Source organism: Nomascus leucogenys, chromosome 14 (assembly GCF_006542625.1).
Source record: "Nomascus leucogenys isolate Asia chromosome 14, Asia_NLE_v1, whole genome shotgun sequence".
In the NCBI taxonomy this organism is placed as follows: Eukaryota; Metazoa; Chordata; class Mammalia; order Primates; family Hylobatidae; genus Nomascus; species Nomascus leucogenys.
Window position 1 is genome coordinate 56,277,340 of NC_044394.1, and position 18,514 is coordinate 56,295,853.

At 40.9% G+C, this 18,514-nt stretch overlaps 1 protein-coding gene across 2 annotated transcripts in view; it reads right to left on the minus strand.

Annotated features, from left to right (window-relative positions):
* Nucleotides 1–719: 719 nt before the first annotated feature.
* Nucleotides 720–18,514, minus strand: part of PITPNC1 (phosphatidylinositol transfer protein cytoplasmic 1) — a 319,349-nt gene continuing 301,554 nt past the window's right edge. The window contains exons 9-11 of one of the 2 annotated variants that reach the window (XM_030828301.1): nucleotides 11,120–11,238; nucleotides 2,748–5,404; nucleotides 723–2,697 (exon numbers count right to left, since the gene is read on the minus strand). In XM_030828301.1, the coding sequence (XP_030684161.1) occupies nucleotides 5,399–5,404; nucleotides 11,120–11,238 (125 nt within the window). In that variant the 3' untranslated portion in view covers nucleotides 723–2,697; nucleotides 2,748–5,398. Of the gene's footprint in view, nucleotides 2,698–2,747; nucleotides 5,405–11,119; nucleotides 11,239–18,514 lie in introns of both variants that reach the window. The other variant, XM_030828300.1, reaches the window with a different exon arrangement.

Below are 18,514 nucleotides of genomic sequence, written 5' to 3' on the forward strand. Positions count from 1 at the left end.
TGCCACCGTGCCTGGCTAATTTTTTGTAATTTAGTAAAGACGGGGTTTCACCATGTTAGCCAGGATGGTCTTGATCTCCTGACCTCATGATCCACCCGCCTCGGCCTCCCAAAGTGCTGAGATTACAGGCGTGAGCCACCATGCCCGGCCTCAGCCAGGTTTTTTTGTTTTGTTTTGTTTTGTTTTTTTGAGACAGGATCTTGCTCTTTCACACCCAGACTGGACAGCAGTGGCGCAATTTTAGCTCACTGCAGCCTCCACCTCCAGGGTTCAAGTGATTCCCATTCCTCAGCCTCCTGAGCAGCTGGGATTACAGGCGTGTGTCACCATGGCTGGCTACTTTTTGTATTATTAGTAGAGATGGTGTTTTGCCATGTTGGCCTGGCTGGCCACCTTGTGCATTTTTTGGCTGGATAATTAGTGCAGACATTCAGACTATTTCCTACCAACGGTCCTGAAGGTGCCATATGCCTACTAGCAGGAAAGGCCACACAATGACACAGAAAGATGGCATCTGTGAGGATCAGCTTTTGTTTGCTTTGCTTATAGTCTGTAATGCTATGTATTCCAACACCTGGTCCTTCAGCAGTCGCAGTGGTATGTGGATGGGAAAAAAATCCGTAGAGGGAAAGAAACAAGCCCATCAACCCACAAGTGAACAATTACTAACATTCCCTCAAGAATAGCTGAAGGAGAGAGAGAGAGGAAACTACACTTGGAAAGAAGATTGCTTTGTATTTTATTTACAACAGAATAAGAAAAAGTAAGTTATTAACAATAATAAATAACTAGGGAGAAAAACACAGAACGGCCACAAAATGACACAGAAGGATGGCATATGTAAGGATCAACTTTTGTTTGCTTTGCTTATAGTCTGTAATGCTGTGATTTCCAACACCTGGTCCTTCAGCAGTGGCAGTGGTATGTGGATTAATTTAACCAATCAAGATCCCAGCTTGAATGTAAACACTACAAATTACACTCGACGCTACATGTGAGTGGTACAGGTACAACACCAACTCAAAGACCCTCTTCTGGGTGATATATAGAAACTGAAGGGAGACTTGCAATTTGACAGACATGCTTTCAATTTAAAGCAAAAACATCGAGAGGCTTATCCTAAAGTACTTGTTAATTTAACAACAAAATTACAATTATTAATGGCATCTGAAAATTTCCCAACATATTCACATTCTCTTATTACACTAACTTCTAAAAAGCTTAAACACTTATATTTCAAATGCAAACAGATTGTTTCGAAGGTAGAACACAAAAGAACCCAATGTTTTGCCTCAGCATGCCAACGCTGTGCTATTGTGTACACTTCAGTTTCAGCAAGAATGAATAGTTTAAAATAGTTTATTTATAATCAGATTGCAGTCACTGGACAGACTTTTTAAATCTCAAGAACTATGGCTCAGATGACAGATTGTCTCCTAGCCTACTGAGTCAGATGATCAGAAGGTACTAAAACTATTTGGACAATTCCTCTCTATTGGATTATCCGATTACACATTATATGTAGAGTCAGCTATACACTGGCCCTTCTTAAGAGTAAAATTCCTGTTGACCTAAGCCAGCCAATGACCTATTACCTTGTTGTAGCTGAACCATGAAGAGATGCCAAAGAAAGTAGAATTTAAAAATACACATAAATACATTAGCCCTGAAACTTTTGCAGAGAATGATTTATCGGGGCGTATCAGAATCTATTCTCTTAGTTCACTGTTTATTACAGTGTCTTGAAAGAAAACCACAGTTACTTTTGCAGGTATTGTGGTAAGTGTCTGCATAATATACCCACAACTATGCTACTTAGAGATTTATTTTCAGGACCAACAACATGGCTAATAAATACTTCCAAATAAATTAAAATTTTCCCCACACACAGATGCAAAACCGTAACAGAAGGCTTGATAAATCAGTTCACCAACAAACCCATATTGTTTGAGTTACAACGGTGGCAACTAAAAATGTCACGGCCTCCTTCGTTGTTTTCCTTTTCCTTTGCTTTGTCTTGCAACAACCCAAAGTGAGAAAATGAAATGATCTTCAGAGGTGATTTCTAACAAAGCTTATGTGTTAAAAACACCAAGATCTTTTCATCCCAGGAAAGCACAGCTAAAGCAAGCATGCTGTGCTACAGCCAACAAAATGCACACGGGCACTTCACATTTGAAATCTTCCCAGAGTCATGAAATGTACAGTCATTTTGATGGTCTCCACTAACTTCAGAGATGAAGATGGGAGTGAACATATGTGATATTCTATGGATTATTTATTTAAATTTGGCTACCAGAGACTTAAAACCGATGGTGTCTGATTCACTATACTATATTTTTATATATATATATATATATATATATACACACAGTTATAATACAATTTTGGTGAACAAAGTTGAAGGTTTCCATATCGCAGACAGAGGCACTGAGTTAAGGATTCTATTTCCCCCCAAACATGCTTAGCAAATTCAAGTTTCTGCTTTTTTTTTCTTCTAATTTCCATCATGCAGCCATTTGGCTTCCATCCTTATAAGAATTATTAATGTTCTGTATATATACATCCATTGCAGGCTTGTATTCCACAATAACAAAGTCATGTATAGAGAATGTGAAATGATACTTGAAAACCAAGATATATAAAATATTGAAGTCATTTATACCTTTTGATGACTGGGTTAAATATGCAAAGCAGCTAAAGGAATATCTACACCACCCACCCCCTTTTTAACGCACACAAAGCACATGTAGACAGAAAAACTGAACATATTTTAAGAGCACACACTTTTTTTTTTGGCCAAGACTCACACTATCATCGTAGCTTTGCAACTGATGTCTGTGGTAACATACTGGTTATAAAAGAAATGAAACTCATAAAAGGAAATTAGAACTTAGCTTCCTAAAGCATATAGAACTGTTAACCTTGACAGCAGAAGCTACTTTATAAAAAGGGAAAATAGCAATGCTATTAATGGAAAAACTAGGTGCCAGATGTGTTAACAGCCTGCACAAAATAAATACATTCTATGTGAAAATAATGACCCCACCCCGCCTTGATTTTAGCTTGCAAATGGTAAGTAAATACATATACTATTTCAGTGTCTTCTGAAAGTAGCACTTTGCTCTCTAAAGCAAAACATTTTCATTAAGTACTACTGTGTGGAGAAGGAGGGATTGAGAAGTCCAAGGGGTCTGATAAAATATTAGGTTTTCCCACAAGCAAAAATCATGCTTCCATACCATGCATAGAAGGTGTCTTACTAAGATACTATCATTCTTAGGGAAGAGATACACTGTTGATCTAAGCTATTTGCAACGGGTTTCCTTTGAGTTCTAGGTTTATTCTTTTTTTTTTAAGCTAAACATCAACCTATAGATAAAGAAATGATCTTGACAGTCTGAACTATGACTTAGAAAACTTTGGTGCTGGGCTCATGGGGCCAGCGCCTGCACCTTGGGAGGGTGTATCAACCTGAAAGACACTACACAGAGTGCTGAGCACGACGAGGGAAGCAGGCAGGGTCCACTGGCAGAGAGGCTGTGTGAGAGAAGCAGATTATGCTCCTTGGTCTATTTTGTTTCCTTTGGGATCTGTGTTTTGGGAAGGTCCCTTTCCTGAGGTTGGAGGTTATGATCAGGAAGGCTAGCTGGGGCACGGGCCTCCGAGTTGCCCAATTACTTCTTCTCTTCCTCTCTTGGAGGACAAAAGTCAATGCTGAGATTCGGCCTGCCCTCCCATCTGTGTTTAAAGGCAGTGAGGTGCAAAGGTGACAGATTTCTCTCTTTGGAGCAAAGGAGAATTGTCTTTCTGTCACTTCAGTGAGTGATCTTGCCTCCTGTCAACCTTGATTCTAATCTTGCATTACCACTAGTTGAAGAAAGGAAAGCTAGACAGAAGGGCATCTATTATCACTCCTCCTTTTCACTCTACAAATAGGAGTCAGCAATTCTGCTCATTCTCTCCTCCCACTTGACAGTAGTTACTCAATGTCCGTGACATTCCTAATATTTGTATTTCAAGTAAGGAGCAAGAGAATGACAGTCTTTTCTAAGGTCTGGTGGTAGGCAATCTGTTCCAGGGAATTCTGGATGTTACTAAGAGTAAAACAAGGAAGGGGATGGGAGACAGTTCTCTTTTTTATGGTTCATGCACCAGACATTCTGACCATGTTAAAGCCCAGTTAGCTTACTCTACCCTTGTACTTCGAGTGGGCAGATAGTAAATGAATTCTATTCAATTAATTTTACAAGTTCTGAGAATCTTAATTGATGATGGAAGCTGACAAGTCAAGGTTTGTTGGTACCTGTAGAGAAAAAAGATGTTGCCTCACCTGGGCCTCTTGGTTCCTAAACTGAACCATTCCAAAATCAGTTATGGTCACATTCATCCATGCAATTCTTAAGGATTTCTGAGGCCACAAGGGCACAAAAGGGGAAAGTTATTAAAAGACAGAAACAAGTAGAATCTTTATTAAATTCTGTGGAAGGTATAAATGAGTTACTATTAATTGCACTTGGAGCCTCTATAGCTTGATGATTAAAATTTTCAAAAGTTTAGAGTTAATTAGGCTCCAAATCCTGAGTCAGACTAACCACAAAATAGGAATCTCAGTAACTATTGGTATTCAAGTATTAGTAATCAGCAGTTCAAAATTTAACAACTAAGTATGTTATGCCTGAGAGTATTTTGGAGAATTTTAGATTTGATGAGAGGAAACTGACTTCACTATTTTCTACCATACCTTGTAACAAAAGTGGTGCAAAGTTTTCATTCATTTATCCTTGAAGTCCATGCCAAACCTCATCAAATGCCCAATAACAAGGCTTCCTCTCTGGCTTACAGCTATGTGGTTACAGAAGATTCCTTCTGTCCTTTGCAAGTCTTACATCTTACATCTAATATGATGCTGTGTAGCATACTTACGGAATCATGTTCTATGTGAAGTTACTGAGTCACATGCACACTGAAAGGTCGAAGGAACATGTTTGAGTGACAAAGCAGTCTTTTTCTCTATCAGAAGATTCTTAAAAAAAGAAAACAAAAACAAATAACAATATAAAACCCCATGAGATATTTATATAAAGTTACTCAGATTTGGGCCGACATGGCTTATCTGAAGAGTGCATGCCGGGTAAATTCAGGGTGGCTTTTTTCTCAGGGTCTGGAAGTGTGAGAGTTTCTGGGGCAGACTTTTTCCGGGGCCGATCTTTGGGAACGGACAGAAATTCGGGTGCGTCTGTGGAGAGAGGTGTGGATGGAGCACTAGAAGGTGCACTGCGGACAGAAGAAGGCAGCAGGGGGATGCTGGAGATAGAAATTGCAGGTGGGAAAATGCCGATTTTCTTGTTGGTGGCTTCCTGAGTGGCTCGTTCAAATTCTCGGACTTCATCCATTGTCATGTCTTCAAGGAGAAAAACAGAAAGAAAAACAAGCAGTTATTTATAAGAGAGGCAAATAGATTAATCACTACCCTTGTTTTTACAGGAACTATGGGAATCCTATCATAAAGGGGACTCTCCCGATTATATACCCAAAGTATCATTGAAATACCGAACCCCCAATTTTTTCTTTTCACCCTGAAAACAATATCCCTTTATGAATATCCATTTAAGATTTTCCAAAGCACTCTTCACAGTGAGTATTTTAAGTATTCTCAATAAGGACTTAACAGTAGAATACAGAACTAGATGGGGGAAACGTGTGCCTGTGTGTGTGTATATGTGTGCACCCGTGTGCATCTGTGTTGTTGTGGGTCTGGTGTGGGGTATTTGGAGCTATAATTAACTGGTCATCTTTTTCATAAAGAGAAGGTAATTAAAACAATCAATGGCCCTGAAATGACACATATTATTGTCATTATTGTCAACTTTAGATCATGAAAGTATACCTTTATAGGGTAAACAGGTTAATCATCAGGATTTTTCAACATACTATCTTCTTTTTTTTTTTTTTTTTTTTTTTTTTTTTTTTTTTTTTTTTTTTTTTCTGAGACAGGCTCTTACTGCTACTTCATCACCCAGGCTGGAGTGCAGTGGTGCGATCATGATTCACGGCAGCCTTGACCTCCTGGGCTCAAGTGATCCTCCTGCCTCAGGGCCCAATGAGGCTGAAACCACAGGTGCATGCCATAATGCCTGGTTTAATTTTTTGTGTTTTCTGTAGAGACGGGGTCTCGCTATGTTGCCTAGGCTGGTCTTGAATTCCTCAGCTCAAGTGATCCGCCTGCCTAAGCCTCCCAAAGTGTTGGGATTACAGGCGTGAGCCACTGTACTCAGGCCAACATGCTATCTTCTTAATCAATACATATACTTTTTTATTCGGAGGGGCCACAAAGATGCTGTTGTTTCTGGTTTCCTGACTGTGTGTTGATCCTAAGAAGGTTCAGAGATTGTGTTTTAATAAATTCAGTTTCAAAAACACATAAATCAACAATATCACCACACCCTGCTAATCATTCCAAAGCCAAGAAAATAAAACCATTTCTTGAGGAAACTTAAAAAGAATAGAGAATGAAAGGAGAGGATCATTTAATAGTGAGGATTCTATTTAAAAGAAAAAAAAGCATGACTTGGAATTCAACAAATAAGACAGTGATACCTCTGTTAATAATCATTGTTGGATAATGTAGGTTTTCCAAATACCTGAAATGTTCTTATTTAAGTGAGAAAGTAAAAACAGTATTTAAAAAATGTAAATCTTTCCATAATGTGTTTAATGTATTATATATACTTACTACATTTGAGACATAATATGTTGAAGATATATCACTGTGCAAAAATACAGTTCCTTAGTTCCTTCTCAGGGTCTATTTGCTCTTTATGGCTTGATATCTCTTCTCTCATGCTCAGAAACTCTATTATTACTGTTATTATTATTATTAATTAATTATTTTTTTGAGATGGAGTCTTGCTCTGTTGCACAGGCTGGAGTGCAATGGCGTGATCTTGGCTCACTGCAACCTCCACCTCCTGGGTTCAAGTAATTCTCCTGCTTCAGCCTCCTGAATAGCTCGGACTATAGGCACGTGCCACCATGCCCAGCTAATTTTTGTATTTTTAGCAGAGACAGGGTTTCACCATGTTGGCCAGGCTGGTCTCGAACTCCTGACCTTGTGATCCACGTGCTTTGGCCTCCCAAAGTGCTGGGATTACAGGCGTGAGCCACTGTGCCCGGCCTTATTCTGTTATTATTAATTATTGTTACCCTGGCTATCCCTGGTATCCTTTGCCATTTTTATTTGCTGTGAACAGGGAAAAGAGGCACCCGGGCTTATTAAAGACTGAGTCAAGGCCCAAGGCTTATCCTGGAGCAAAATGCAAAATTTAGTGCCTGTGAATTTTCTGTGTCTGTTTTGGCCCTCCAGAGACCCATTTTTCATTCTTTCTTGTCCACTGCCATGTACTTAGCAGTTGAAACTTCATTAGATAATATTGGAGAGAATAACCAGCATGAAACAATATAGCCACTTTGGAAATACTGAGTATGTAATGAATATTCATAACAGTATTAATCCTTAGGGCTTTTCTTTTCTTTTTTTTTTTTTTTGAGACAGAGTTTCACTTTTTTTTTTTTTTTTTTTTTTTTTTTTGAGACGGAGTCTCACTCTGTCACCCAGGCTGGAGGGCAGTGGCGCGATCTCGGCTCACTGCAAGCTCCACCTCCCAGGTTCATGCCATTCTCCTGCCTCAGCCTCCCGAGTAAAAAGTAGCTGGGACTACAGGCACCCGCCACCACGCCCGGCTAATTTTTTGTATTTTTAGTAGAGACGGGGTTTCACCGTGTTAGCCAGGATGGTCTCGATCTCCTGACCTCGTGATCCGCCCGCCTCGGCCTCCCAAAGTGTTGGGAGTACAGGCGTGAGCCACTGCGCCCGGCCTCAGAGTTTCGCTCTTGTCTCCCAGGCTGGAGTGCTGTGGCGCGATCTTGGCTCACTGCAACTTCCACCTCCGGGGTTCAAGCGATTCTCCTGCCTCAGCCTCCCGAGTAGCTGGGATTACAGGCGTCTGCCACCACGCCCGGCTAATTTTTGTGTTATTAGTAGAGACGGGGTTTCATCATGTTGGCCAGGCTGGTCTCGAACTCCTGACCTCAGGTAATCCACCCGCCTCAGCCTCCCAAAGTGCTGGGATTACAGGCGTGAGCCACCGCACCTGGCTTAATCCTTAGGTTTTTATAACATCTGAGCAAACCAGAAGTATTTTTCACAAAATGAAATCCTTAAGAGGATTTCCTGGGAACAATTATTAAAATTTTCTGAAAGGGAAAGTTTTTACAAAGGAAATAAATCATTATGACTGTGTGGATAAGATATAAAATTCAGAATATATCAAGAAAAATTGTACCTATAAACTTACCAATTTTTAAAAACATGAAGACTATTAAATGAGCCAAGAAATGAGATTAAGGTTATATAAAAAGAGGCATTCATTTCACAATAAAGTTGAGACTGAGAAAAATTTTAGTGAATCAGGGTATGTTACGTTTTTGCTATGATAAATGGATATTATCTTTGAAAAAGCAGACTTTCTTAATCAAGTGGCTGAATAGATTGCTCTACTCCACATAGTCAGCAGGGGGCAGAAATAATCTAAAGCACAGAATTTTGATTTTCCACTCCCTGAGGCTCTTAGAAGTTCCCTTCCTTGAAGGCTTTGAACCTGCTCAATTGAAAAGAAGACTTATTTCCTCACTGCTGTGTTCATGGATGTTAATTTTGCCTAATTTCAATCTAATTTGTCCCTGCTTGGGTTGATGATCTAAAATTCATTTAGCACCCATGCAGTTTTTATTTGTGACAAAGAGCCACCTCCTGATTTTCACTGTTTTTCATTATGATACAGGAGAAAGACTAAGGAAAAATAAATGTGCTCCAATTTCATAGAATTCCAAAGGATAATGGAAATGTCATAAACATTCAAAATAACCACTTTGTGTAACTTCTCCGGTGGCAGGCATCTTTCACCCTGAAGTCATGGGAACAACGCTGAGGGGCAGCCAGAGATTACGTGGGCTTTTCCATGGGAAGAACCACTCCACATTATCACCTTCTACATAGTAAGTGGACTTTATTTTTTATTTTACTTTATTTATTTATTTTTTTGAGATGAAGTTGCACTCTTATTGCCCAGGCTGGAGTGCAGTGGCGCGATCTCTGCTCACTGCAACCTCCGTCTCCTGGGTTCAAACGATTCTCCTGCCTCAGCCTCCCGAGTAGCTGGGATTACAGGCATGCGCCACCATGCCCGGCTAATTTTGTATTTTTAGTAGAGACGGGGTTTCTCCATGTTAGTCAGGCTGGCCTTAAACTCCCGACCTCAGGTGATCTGCCCGCCTTGGCTTCCCAAAGTGCTGGGATTACAGGCGTGTGCCAACACGCCTGGCCATGGACTTTAATTATAAAGTAATAATCACAGTAAAACTGAAAGAAAGCCAAGCCAAGGGCCTTATAAGCTGTGAGAAAATCACTGAGCTTAGCATCTTTTAGCCATCTGGTGTCTCCTCTTTTCCTGTGGCTTCCTTTGTTTGCCTGGTCATATTTATAGTGAATGGCTTTCAGAGTAGTCGAGCGGGAACTGGGGCCCAACATTTCTAAAAGAAAAGGTAATTGAAAGTGATAGAAATTCAAGGAGAGTTTCCTTAAAGGGCACTTCTAGGGGGAAGTCCTACTGGAATTGGTCTGTGCATAGAGAGGAAACCCCTCTTGCTCCAACAGTTTCCTGCAAATCGGATCACTGCATGCAAAATGGGAGAAGAGTTAGGGCCCTTGCAACCTCAAGGGCAGTCACATGCAACCAGTTGCAGCACATGAACCTTGCAGGGCACATTCCAAAGACATGCTCCAAAAATTTAACTAAAAATTTCCAAAGTGCAATCAGAAGGGCTTCACAATTCTAAAGGATCCATTTATGACAAGAGCCACATCTAAATTTCCTAGAACTACAGCATTGAAAACTTGAGTTTCAGCATTGAAAACAAGAGTTTGCTCTTGTTGCCCAGGCTGGAGTGCAATGGCGCGATCTCGGCTCACTGCAACCTCCACCTCCCATGTTCAAGCAATTCTCCTGCCTCGGCCTCCTGAGTAGCTAGGATTACAGGCATGCGCCACCACACCCAGCTAATTTTGTATTTTTAGTAGAGACGAGGTTTCTCCATGTTGGTCAGGCTGGTCTCAAACCCCTGACCTTAGGTGATCCACCTGCCTTGGCCTCCCAAAGTGCTGGGCTTACAGGTGTGAGCCACTGCGCCTGGCTGATTTTTTTTTTAAATACCTACTATGTATTATTCTGGAGACTGGGCTAATGGACATGAGGACTCAAGGCGGAACCCAAAGAGATCACAGCTCTGGCTGAAGATGCAAAGAAATGATTTGGTGATTACACTTTTCTTTGTTATCTCTAGCTCCCCTTCATTAGCATGAATGATTGAGAGATTACGATACTTAAAATGCTGGTATACAATATACAGTCAGCTCTCAATTTCCAGTGTGCAACGAAATAACTGAGGCTCTCTAAGCCTTATCCTAAGTCCCAGGGATCTGCTAGGCAGCTCAGCACATCCCCAGCTCACACCCCTTCACTGCTCAGCCTGTGTGTCTGCACAGACTGCAGCCCATCTTGAGATTATCCTAAGTAAAAAGGAACTGATTGGGTAAAACAGCTATAAAGAGGCACAGAAAGCTTTTCAAAGCAAATGTAAAGAAACCTAAAATAGCTGATGAGCCAGAAGCCCTCCCTTGAATGAATAAGTGAGTGTTAGCTATGTTTTTAAAAGTTACTGACATGTTATTCTAGTTTACATATGACATCCATTTTCACTCCTCTGCTCTTTTATGGTGCAGGCCGTTTTACTAGTCCCACAAAAGTGTTTCCACTCTCCATGTTCTTGGTTTTATGACCGAAATAACCTCCACGTCAAGCAACTTTAAGGGATCGAAACGTCTGGAAGAGAGAGGTGACACTGCCCAATTTAGATCCAGCTCAGGTTCTGCAGCAACAGGGTCTGGGTGACGACATGTTTCTATGGAAAGTTGGGAACCGGGCATCTGCAGTATTTCCAAGATCAGTTTACATGTGCATTTGCGAAAGGGTGGGCAACATGTTTTAAAAATTCTACGTACACTTGTTTGGGCATGACTCTCTATGTCATCCACAGGGGAGGAATGCTGATTGCAAACTTTTATGTTGGTTTGTTCATGCATGTTTTTCTCGTATTCCCGAACATCATCCATTGTCATATCTGAAAGAGGTCAAGACGTTGGCAACTTCTGTTATTAGATGCAAACTTTCAACGGGGACACTTTAGGGAAAGATGGTAGCTGAGCAGTAGCCAAGGAGGTTTAAAAAAGCAGAGACTTGTCTAACTTTGTGATGAGTAAGTCATAAAGTTAGCTAAACCAACCAAAGGGGGAGCGAGGGCAAGGAAGTTAAGTCAAAATAGTCTTAGAACACAGAAGAGTGGAACTTGTTTAGGGGTGATTCTTGTAAAGTGAGCTAGGTGGGTAGAAAGTATTAGCATGTGGGCAGTGCCATAGCCTGAGATCTCCTAAAGCATCATTAGAAGATCCCATTGGGGACAGAGGGTCAGTTTTGCTTGGTTTAATACTTACCTTCCACATAGCTTTTGAAATAGATTTAGAGGTTGTTTAAATCAATGCATTCAACAACAGAAAGGACACTTTCATTGCTGTTATAGGAGGCAGGATGTAGAAGGCAGAGCAATGATATTCACTGGTACGATTGAGATTTGGTGCAACTTGCACACAGATGTAAATTTGCACAGAATGCCTGGCGTCAGAGTGCAGGTCTATACTGAACTTCAAGTCCTGCCTAACAGCTTGAAGATGGCTGGCACTACTTCCACCCACACTGATCTAAAAATAAAATGGCACATGACATGATTTTTGGCCCAAGTCTGCAGTTTTTCAGTATTTCAGGATAATGATCTCTTAATCTAGTGGTTCTCAACGGGGGACAATTTTGTGACATTTTTGGTTGTTAGAACTAGGGAAGGGGTGGTACTGGCATCTAGTGTGCAGAGGCCAGGGACACTATGGAGCATCCTACAATGCACAGGACCCCCAGCCCCCAACAAAAAATTATCTGGTCCAAAATGTCAATAGTACCAAAGTTGAGAAACCCTGTCTTAATCCAACTGATAAAAATTTTAAGGCCAGGTATGGTGGCTCATGCCTGTAATCCCAGCACTTTGGGAGGCCAAGGCGGGTGGATCACTTGAGGTCAGGAGTTCGAGACCAGCCTGGACAACATGGTGAAACCCTGTCTCTACTAAAAATACAAAAATTAGCTGGGTGTGGTGGAGGGCGCCTGTAATCCCAGCTACATGGAAGGCTAAGGCAGGAGAAGCACTTGAACCCGGGAGGCAGAGGTTGCAGTGAGCCAGATGGTACCACTGCACTCCAGCCTGGGCGACAGAGCGAGACCCTGTCTCAAAAAAAACCAACCAACCAAACAAAAAAAACTTAAATAAGGAACTCATCCACCTTCAGTATGTGAAATGCATAAAAATGACAATTAGCCTCACTTCAAATACTTCTGTCATTTTATCCCCCACCCCTACCCGGCTCCTTGGTTATTTTACATTTTATCAGCAATATTCCCAGGTAGGCATTCCTCTGTTACTCTCTTGGCAGAACTGAACTTCATGCTCTTTACCAATGATGGTATGCCGAACAAAGTGCATACTCTGCCACCCTGACCACTAATTGGCTTAGTGGGGATTTAGAGTGGGCATTCGCAGCTGGAATTTTTCCTTAAGTATTTTCTGCATCATGTGGTTTGGTGTCTTTTTATATCAATCCATGTGTCATGTGAGATCCTCTTCATTTCCAAAGGGCAGACTAGCCAGGAGTTTACGATTTAATTCACTGTGGTCTGGGACCAAGATGCTGTGTGCCTCTAAATCCAGACCTGGTCTATTTTATGCAGAAGATGATTCCCAGGTATACCTGGAAATCCTCAGTCAAAAATGCGGTCCACAAGCAATGTAAGTATCAAGAATGCTAAGCAGCAGCCTGGCCAAGCAAGGAGCATGCTCTTCTTTTAGAAAATTGAGGTAACCAAAAAGCAATAAAGAGATGCTGCTTTATGATGAAAACAAATGCATCTTAGTTAATAATAACAACACATTCTTTCAGTACAATCACTTTACTTTCAATGGCTGCTTATCAACATTTCTTAAACACAAATATATCTGAAATAATACTAGACGATCATTTTTAGCTAGGAGTTGAAAATTTAAAGAAGTTTCTCTACACGTATGTCATTAGGGGGTGCCCTCCACCACCCCAACAGGCATGACAGTAATTTGGAAAACAAAAGCCAAGGAGTTATAGGTTTTTTTTGTTCTATTGAATCCCCACAGAAATCATACTTCATCTTGAATTAGCTCAACGTCAAGATAGGGGCTTAAACTTTGTGACTATGGGCTTTCAAAGATGCATCCATTTTATGGATGTGAAAAAGGGTTTAACAACAAAGATATTCATTGCTGCCTTGTTCATAATAATGAAAAACTGAAAACAACCCAGGGGACTGATATGCAATCATTAAAAATTAGGTAGAAGAATAGTTAATCCTAGAGAAATATCCTTGATCTATTGTTAAATAAAAAATAGGTAAAAAGAACTGTACATAGCATATGAAATTAATTTAGTCAGAAAACCATTATTTACATTTAAAAAAACAGTGAAAGGATATATTTCAAAATGTTAACAGTGATTATTTTGAAGAGTTAGAATTACAGGCAATTTTAATTTCCTTCTTTTTGCTTATCTACATTTTCAAAAATTTCTACATCAAATATGCATTGCTTGTGGAAAAGAAAAAACATCATTATTTAAGAATCTTCTTTTGGGCTGGGCAGGGTGGCTTATGCCTGTAATCCCAGCACTTTGGGAGGCCGAGGTGGGCGGATCATTTGAGGCTAGGAGTTGGAGACCAGCCCGGCCAACATGGTGAAACCCTGTCTCTACTAAAAATAGAAAAATTAGCCAGGTGTGGTGGCACACACCTGTAACCCCAGCTACTCGGGAGGCTGAGGTACGAGAATCGCTTGAACCCGGGAGATGGAGGCTGCAGTGAGTCAAGATCATGCCACTGCACTCCAGCCTGGGCGACAGAGCAAGGCTCTGTCTCAAAAAAAAAAAATTTTTTTTTGTTATTTTGGATCATTATGAGATGGATACCATCAATTTGGAATTGGTAAGGAGAAGATACACTTTTCCAGAATTTCTGTTCACTCTAGAAGCATAATCCCCTGGTTTTTTTTTTTGTTTTTTGTTTTTTTTTTTGAGACAGAATCTAACTCTGTCACCCAGGCTGGAGTGCACTGGTGCAATTTCAGCTCACTGCAACCTCCACCTCCCGGGTTCAAGTGATTCTCCCACCTCAGCCTCCCGAGTAGCTGGGATTACTGGTGTGTGCCACCATGTCTGGCTAATTTTTGTATTTTTACTAGAGATAGGGTGTCACCATGTTGGTCAGGCTGGTCTCGAACTTCTGACCTCAAGTGATCCGCCCACCTCGGCCTCCCAAAGTGCTGGGATTACAGGCGTGAGCCACCACGCCCAGCCATCCCTTATTATTTTTTTTAAACAAAGAGTTAAGAAACTAAATTTTAGAAAATTCTATAAAAGAAAATCTCCCAATTTTGCCACATAGGAATGAACATTCCTACTAGAGTAGTTCTCTAAAAGATGGTGATAATTTGGTCCCTGCTGTGCTGAAGGAAATATGTTTGTCTAAATCCTGAAATATCCTCACAGACTATAAATGTGTATGAACATGATGTAAATATTTTCAGTATTTCTCAGTAATTTATGGAAATCCTAATCAAGTGAAAATGCTCCTGTTCAGGTTAGCTGGTAAAATGCACTGTCTAGCTTTTGCAACATATATGACCTCAAAATCTCTATAGAAATCAATATTTTAGTAAATTCAATTACATGTGCCCAATGACAGATTATACAGTAATGATGATTCATCTTTATTACTGATTGATTTTCAATGATCAGAGTGACTTGAAACAATTTAGGTTCAGACTTCTTTGCTTCCAGCAAACAAATGCTTCTGGGTATCAACTCTTTTTTTTTTTTTGAGAGTGAGTTTTGCTCTCGTCACCCAGGCTGGAGTGCAATGGTGCGATCTTGGCTCACCACAAACTTGGCCGTCCGGGTTCAAGCGATTCTCCTGCCTCAGCCTCCCAAGTAGCTGGGATAACAGGCACCTGCCACCACACCCAGCTAAATTTTGTATTTTTAGTAGAGACGGGGTTTCACCATGTTGGCCAGGTTGGTCTCGAACTCCTGACCTTGTGATTCCCCTGCCTCGGCCTCCCAAAGTGCTGGGATTACAGGTGTGAGCCACCGCACCCGGCCCAAACTCTTAATTAAAGGAAGCCCACGTCAATTACTTTGCAAATACATTGGTAAACAGTCAGCCCTTCACTTATAGATTGTGAAAGGTCATAATTTACTCTTCCTAAATAAGGTTTCCTACATAAAGACTCCTTAAGCCAGCAATACTGGGGATAATTGCCTGATTTAAGAGAATATTGCAACTGGTACGGTATTTCTTCTGATAAAGAAAGTGCATCCTAATATCTTTGACACTCTGCTATCAGAGGTTAAACAGCCCTGGGAAGTATTTTGGGGACGCACATGCCCTGCTCACTGTACTTTCAGTGGGACAATACTTCCTTTCCTTGCCCTCTGGAGAGGCCATTTCTTTTCTTCTCTTTCTTGCTCTCCTTCAGGTGAGAAGAGATCAGATCCCAGACTCTTATCTCAGGGCGTGAGGTCATACTGCATGGGGCCTGAGTAGAACGTTCTCCTCTACCAGTGACTAGGCTGAAGCCAAAATCTCCTCCTCAACCATCAGCTCCACTTTGGCAAAGAGGCTCTGGTCTCAGGGGATTTGTTAATTGCGAATCCTGTTAGTAAACATTTACACTGAGACTAACTTTTAGCTTATGTGAACACCACCACACAGAATAGCTTTGTACATGTTGTACATGTTTTCATGGGCAATTTGTATTTCTTTTTCTTTTTTTCTTTTTTGAGACAGAGTCTCACTCTGTCCCCAGGCTGGGGTGCAGTGGCGCCATCTTGGCTCACTGTAACCTCTGCCTCCCAGGTTCAAGCGATTCTCCAGCCTCAGCCTCCTGAGTAGCTGGGATTACAGACACGTGTCACCATACCCGGCTAATTTTTTTTGTATTTTTAGTAGAGACAGGGGTTTCACCATGTTGTCCAGGCTGGTCTTGAACTCCTGACCTCAGGTGATCTACCTGCCTCGGTCTCCCAAAGTGTTAGAATTACAGGCATGAACCACTGCACCCGGCCTCATGTGTATTCCAGAATAAAAGTCTGGAAGTGGATTGGCTGGGTCATAAGTTGTTTGTGCTTATCATTTCTATGGTATATTTTATTAAATTGGATTATCATTTTATATTGAAAACTGGATATAATCACTTAAATTTTTGCTATCAGATGGGCAAATGTCCTATTTTCTTGTTTTTCTCATTACAGTTCTTGTGATTAGTAGTAAGTTTGTTGGCCATTTGTATTTCTTCTTCTATGATTTACTTATTCACATCCTTTACCATTTTCTTGAGTGATTTTTTTTTTTTTTTTTTTTGAGATAGGGTTTTCTCTGTCACCTAGGCTGGAGTGCAGTGGTGTGACCATGGTTCACTGCAGCCTTGACCTCTCAGACTCAAGTGGTCCTTCCACCTCAGCCTCCCAAGCAGCTGGGACTACAGGCACACCATCATGTCCAGCTAATTTTTAATTTTTGTAGAGATGGGGTCTCCCTATGTTGCCAGGGCTGGTCTCAAACTCCTCAGCTCGAGTGATTTTCCTGCCTTGGCCTCCCAAAGTGCTGGGATTACCGGTGTGAGCAACCACACTCGGCCAAATTTTCAATTTATAGGACCTCTTTATATATTATAGATGGTAATCCTGTTGACTACATATGTGGCAAATATTTTCCCCTAGTCTTTTAGCTTTGTTTATGGTGGCAATTTTCTTTAAATCATTGTATTTTTAAAGAAAGGAGGTTAATTTCACAGGAAGTGGAGGCAAGATCATATGTTTGAAAGGCCTTTAGAAGTCAGTTGAACACACATGGAAACTACAAATGCCCTTGAACGAAGCATCTGCAAACGTGAATTTTCCTTCATTGTACCACACAGTTGCAGCGGCAAACATTTTAAAAAGGGGAGTCTTCTGTTCTAATTCAATGATCTGTGAAATGGCACATTATACTTTATTTCCCTCTACAAACACTTCCATTCACTTTCAGCCTCCTTCAACAAAACAGAAGTCATTTTTACATCATTCTAAGTCAAAATAAAAGTCTTGAACAAGTAGTTGGGTCAGGGAGGCTCCAGAAATCATAAGTAAGAATGGATACTTCTTTGGCTCCAGCAAAATGGTAGCCATCCTTTGAGAAATGCCATTTTTTAAACCCTTTACAATGATTATAAATTCAATACATGCTTCTTACAAAAAGCTTAGGGTGACTCCATTTTTTTGTAGTGAAAGTAGCCAATCCTCAAAGTGTGGTGTATATACCTTTTCCACATAATTCAGACCACTAAGATCTAGAACTGTAATCTATAGTTGTGATTTTTTTTTTTTTTTTTTTTTTTTTTTTTGAGACAGAGTTTCGCTCTTGTTGCCCAGGCGGGAGTGCAATGGTGCGATCTCAGCTCACTGCAACCTCTGCCTCCTGGGTTCAAGCGATTCTCCTGCCTCAGCCTCCTGAGTAGCTGGGATTACAGGTGTCCGCAACCATGCCTAGCTAACTTTTGTATTTTCAGTATAGACAGAGTTTCACCATGTTGGCCAGGCTGGTCTCGAACTCCTGACCTCAGGTGATCTGCCCGCCTTGGCCTCCCAAAGTGCTGGGTTACAGGTGTGAGCCACTGTGCCAGCCTTATAGTTGTGATTTTTTTCTGTAGTTTTAAATTGTGAGCAGGGAGTAGGCAGGGGAAGGGTTCACAGGTTCCTCTGAAAATCTGATGGAAAATTATTCATTCTCTCCCCAGATAAACGAATACAAGCACACACACATAAAATGTTGCATTGGAAAATGCTGGCTTGGTGAACTCAACCAGCTAATGCAACCCCTAGCAGGCTTCTTTTTCCATTTTAATCTTGCCTCCCTCATTGTTAGACCTGCTCTAGGGACTCCAGGCTGATTTCTAAGTCACTTTCATGAGGTAGTGTCGTCTACACCAGCCAGAACTCTCCCTCCCTCATACTTTTTGGTTAGAGTCAGGTTTTCAAAGACATTCGTGAGGTTCACCTCAATCATAGGCTCCTTCTGGCAATGTTCTGTGTTCCTTTCTCAAAACACTGTCAGATTTGTAAAGCAAAACCATGCCTTTGTGAAATTGGGCTGCCTATTTTTATCTACCTTCCCTCTCACCCCATCTCCTGAAATATGTTGTTATTTCTCTGATTAGTGTTCTAGTCATGCAGAGAGAC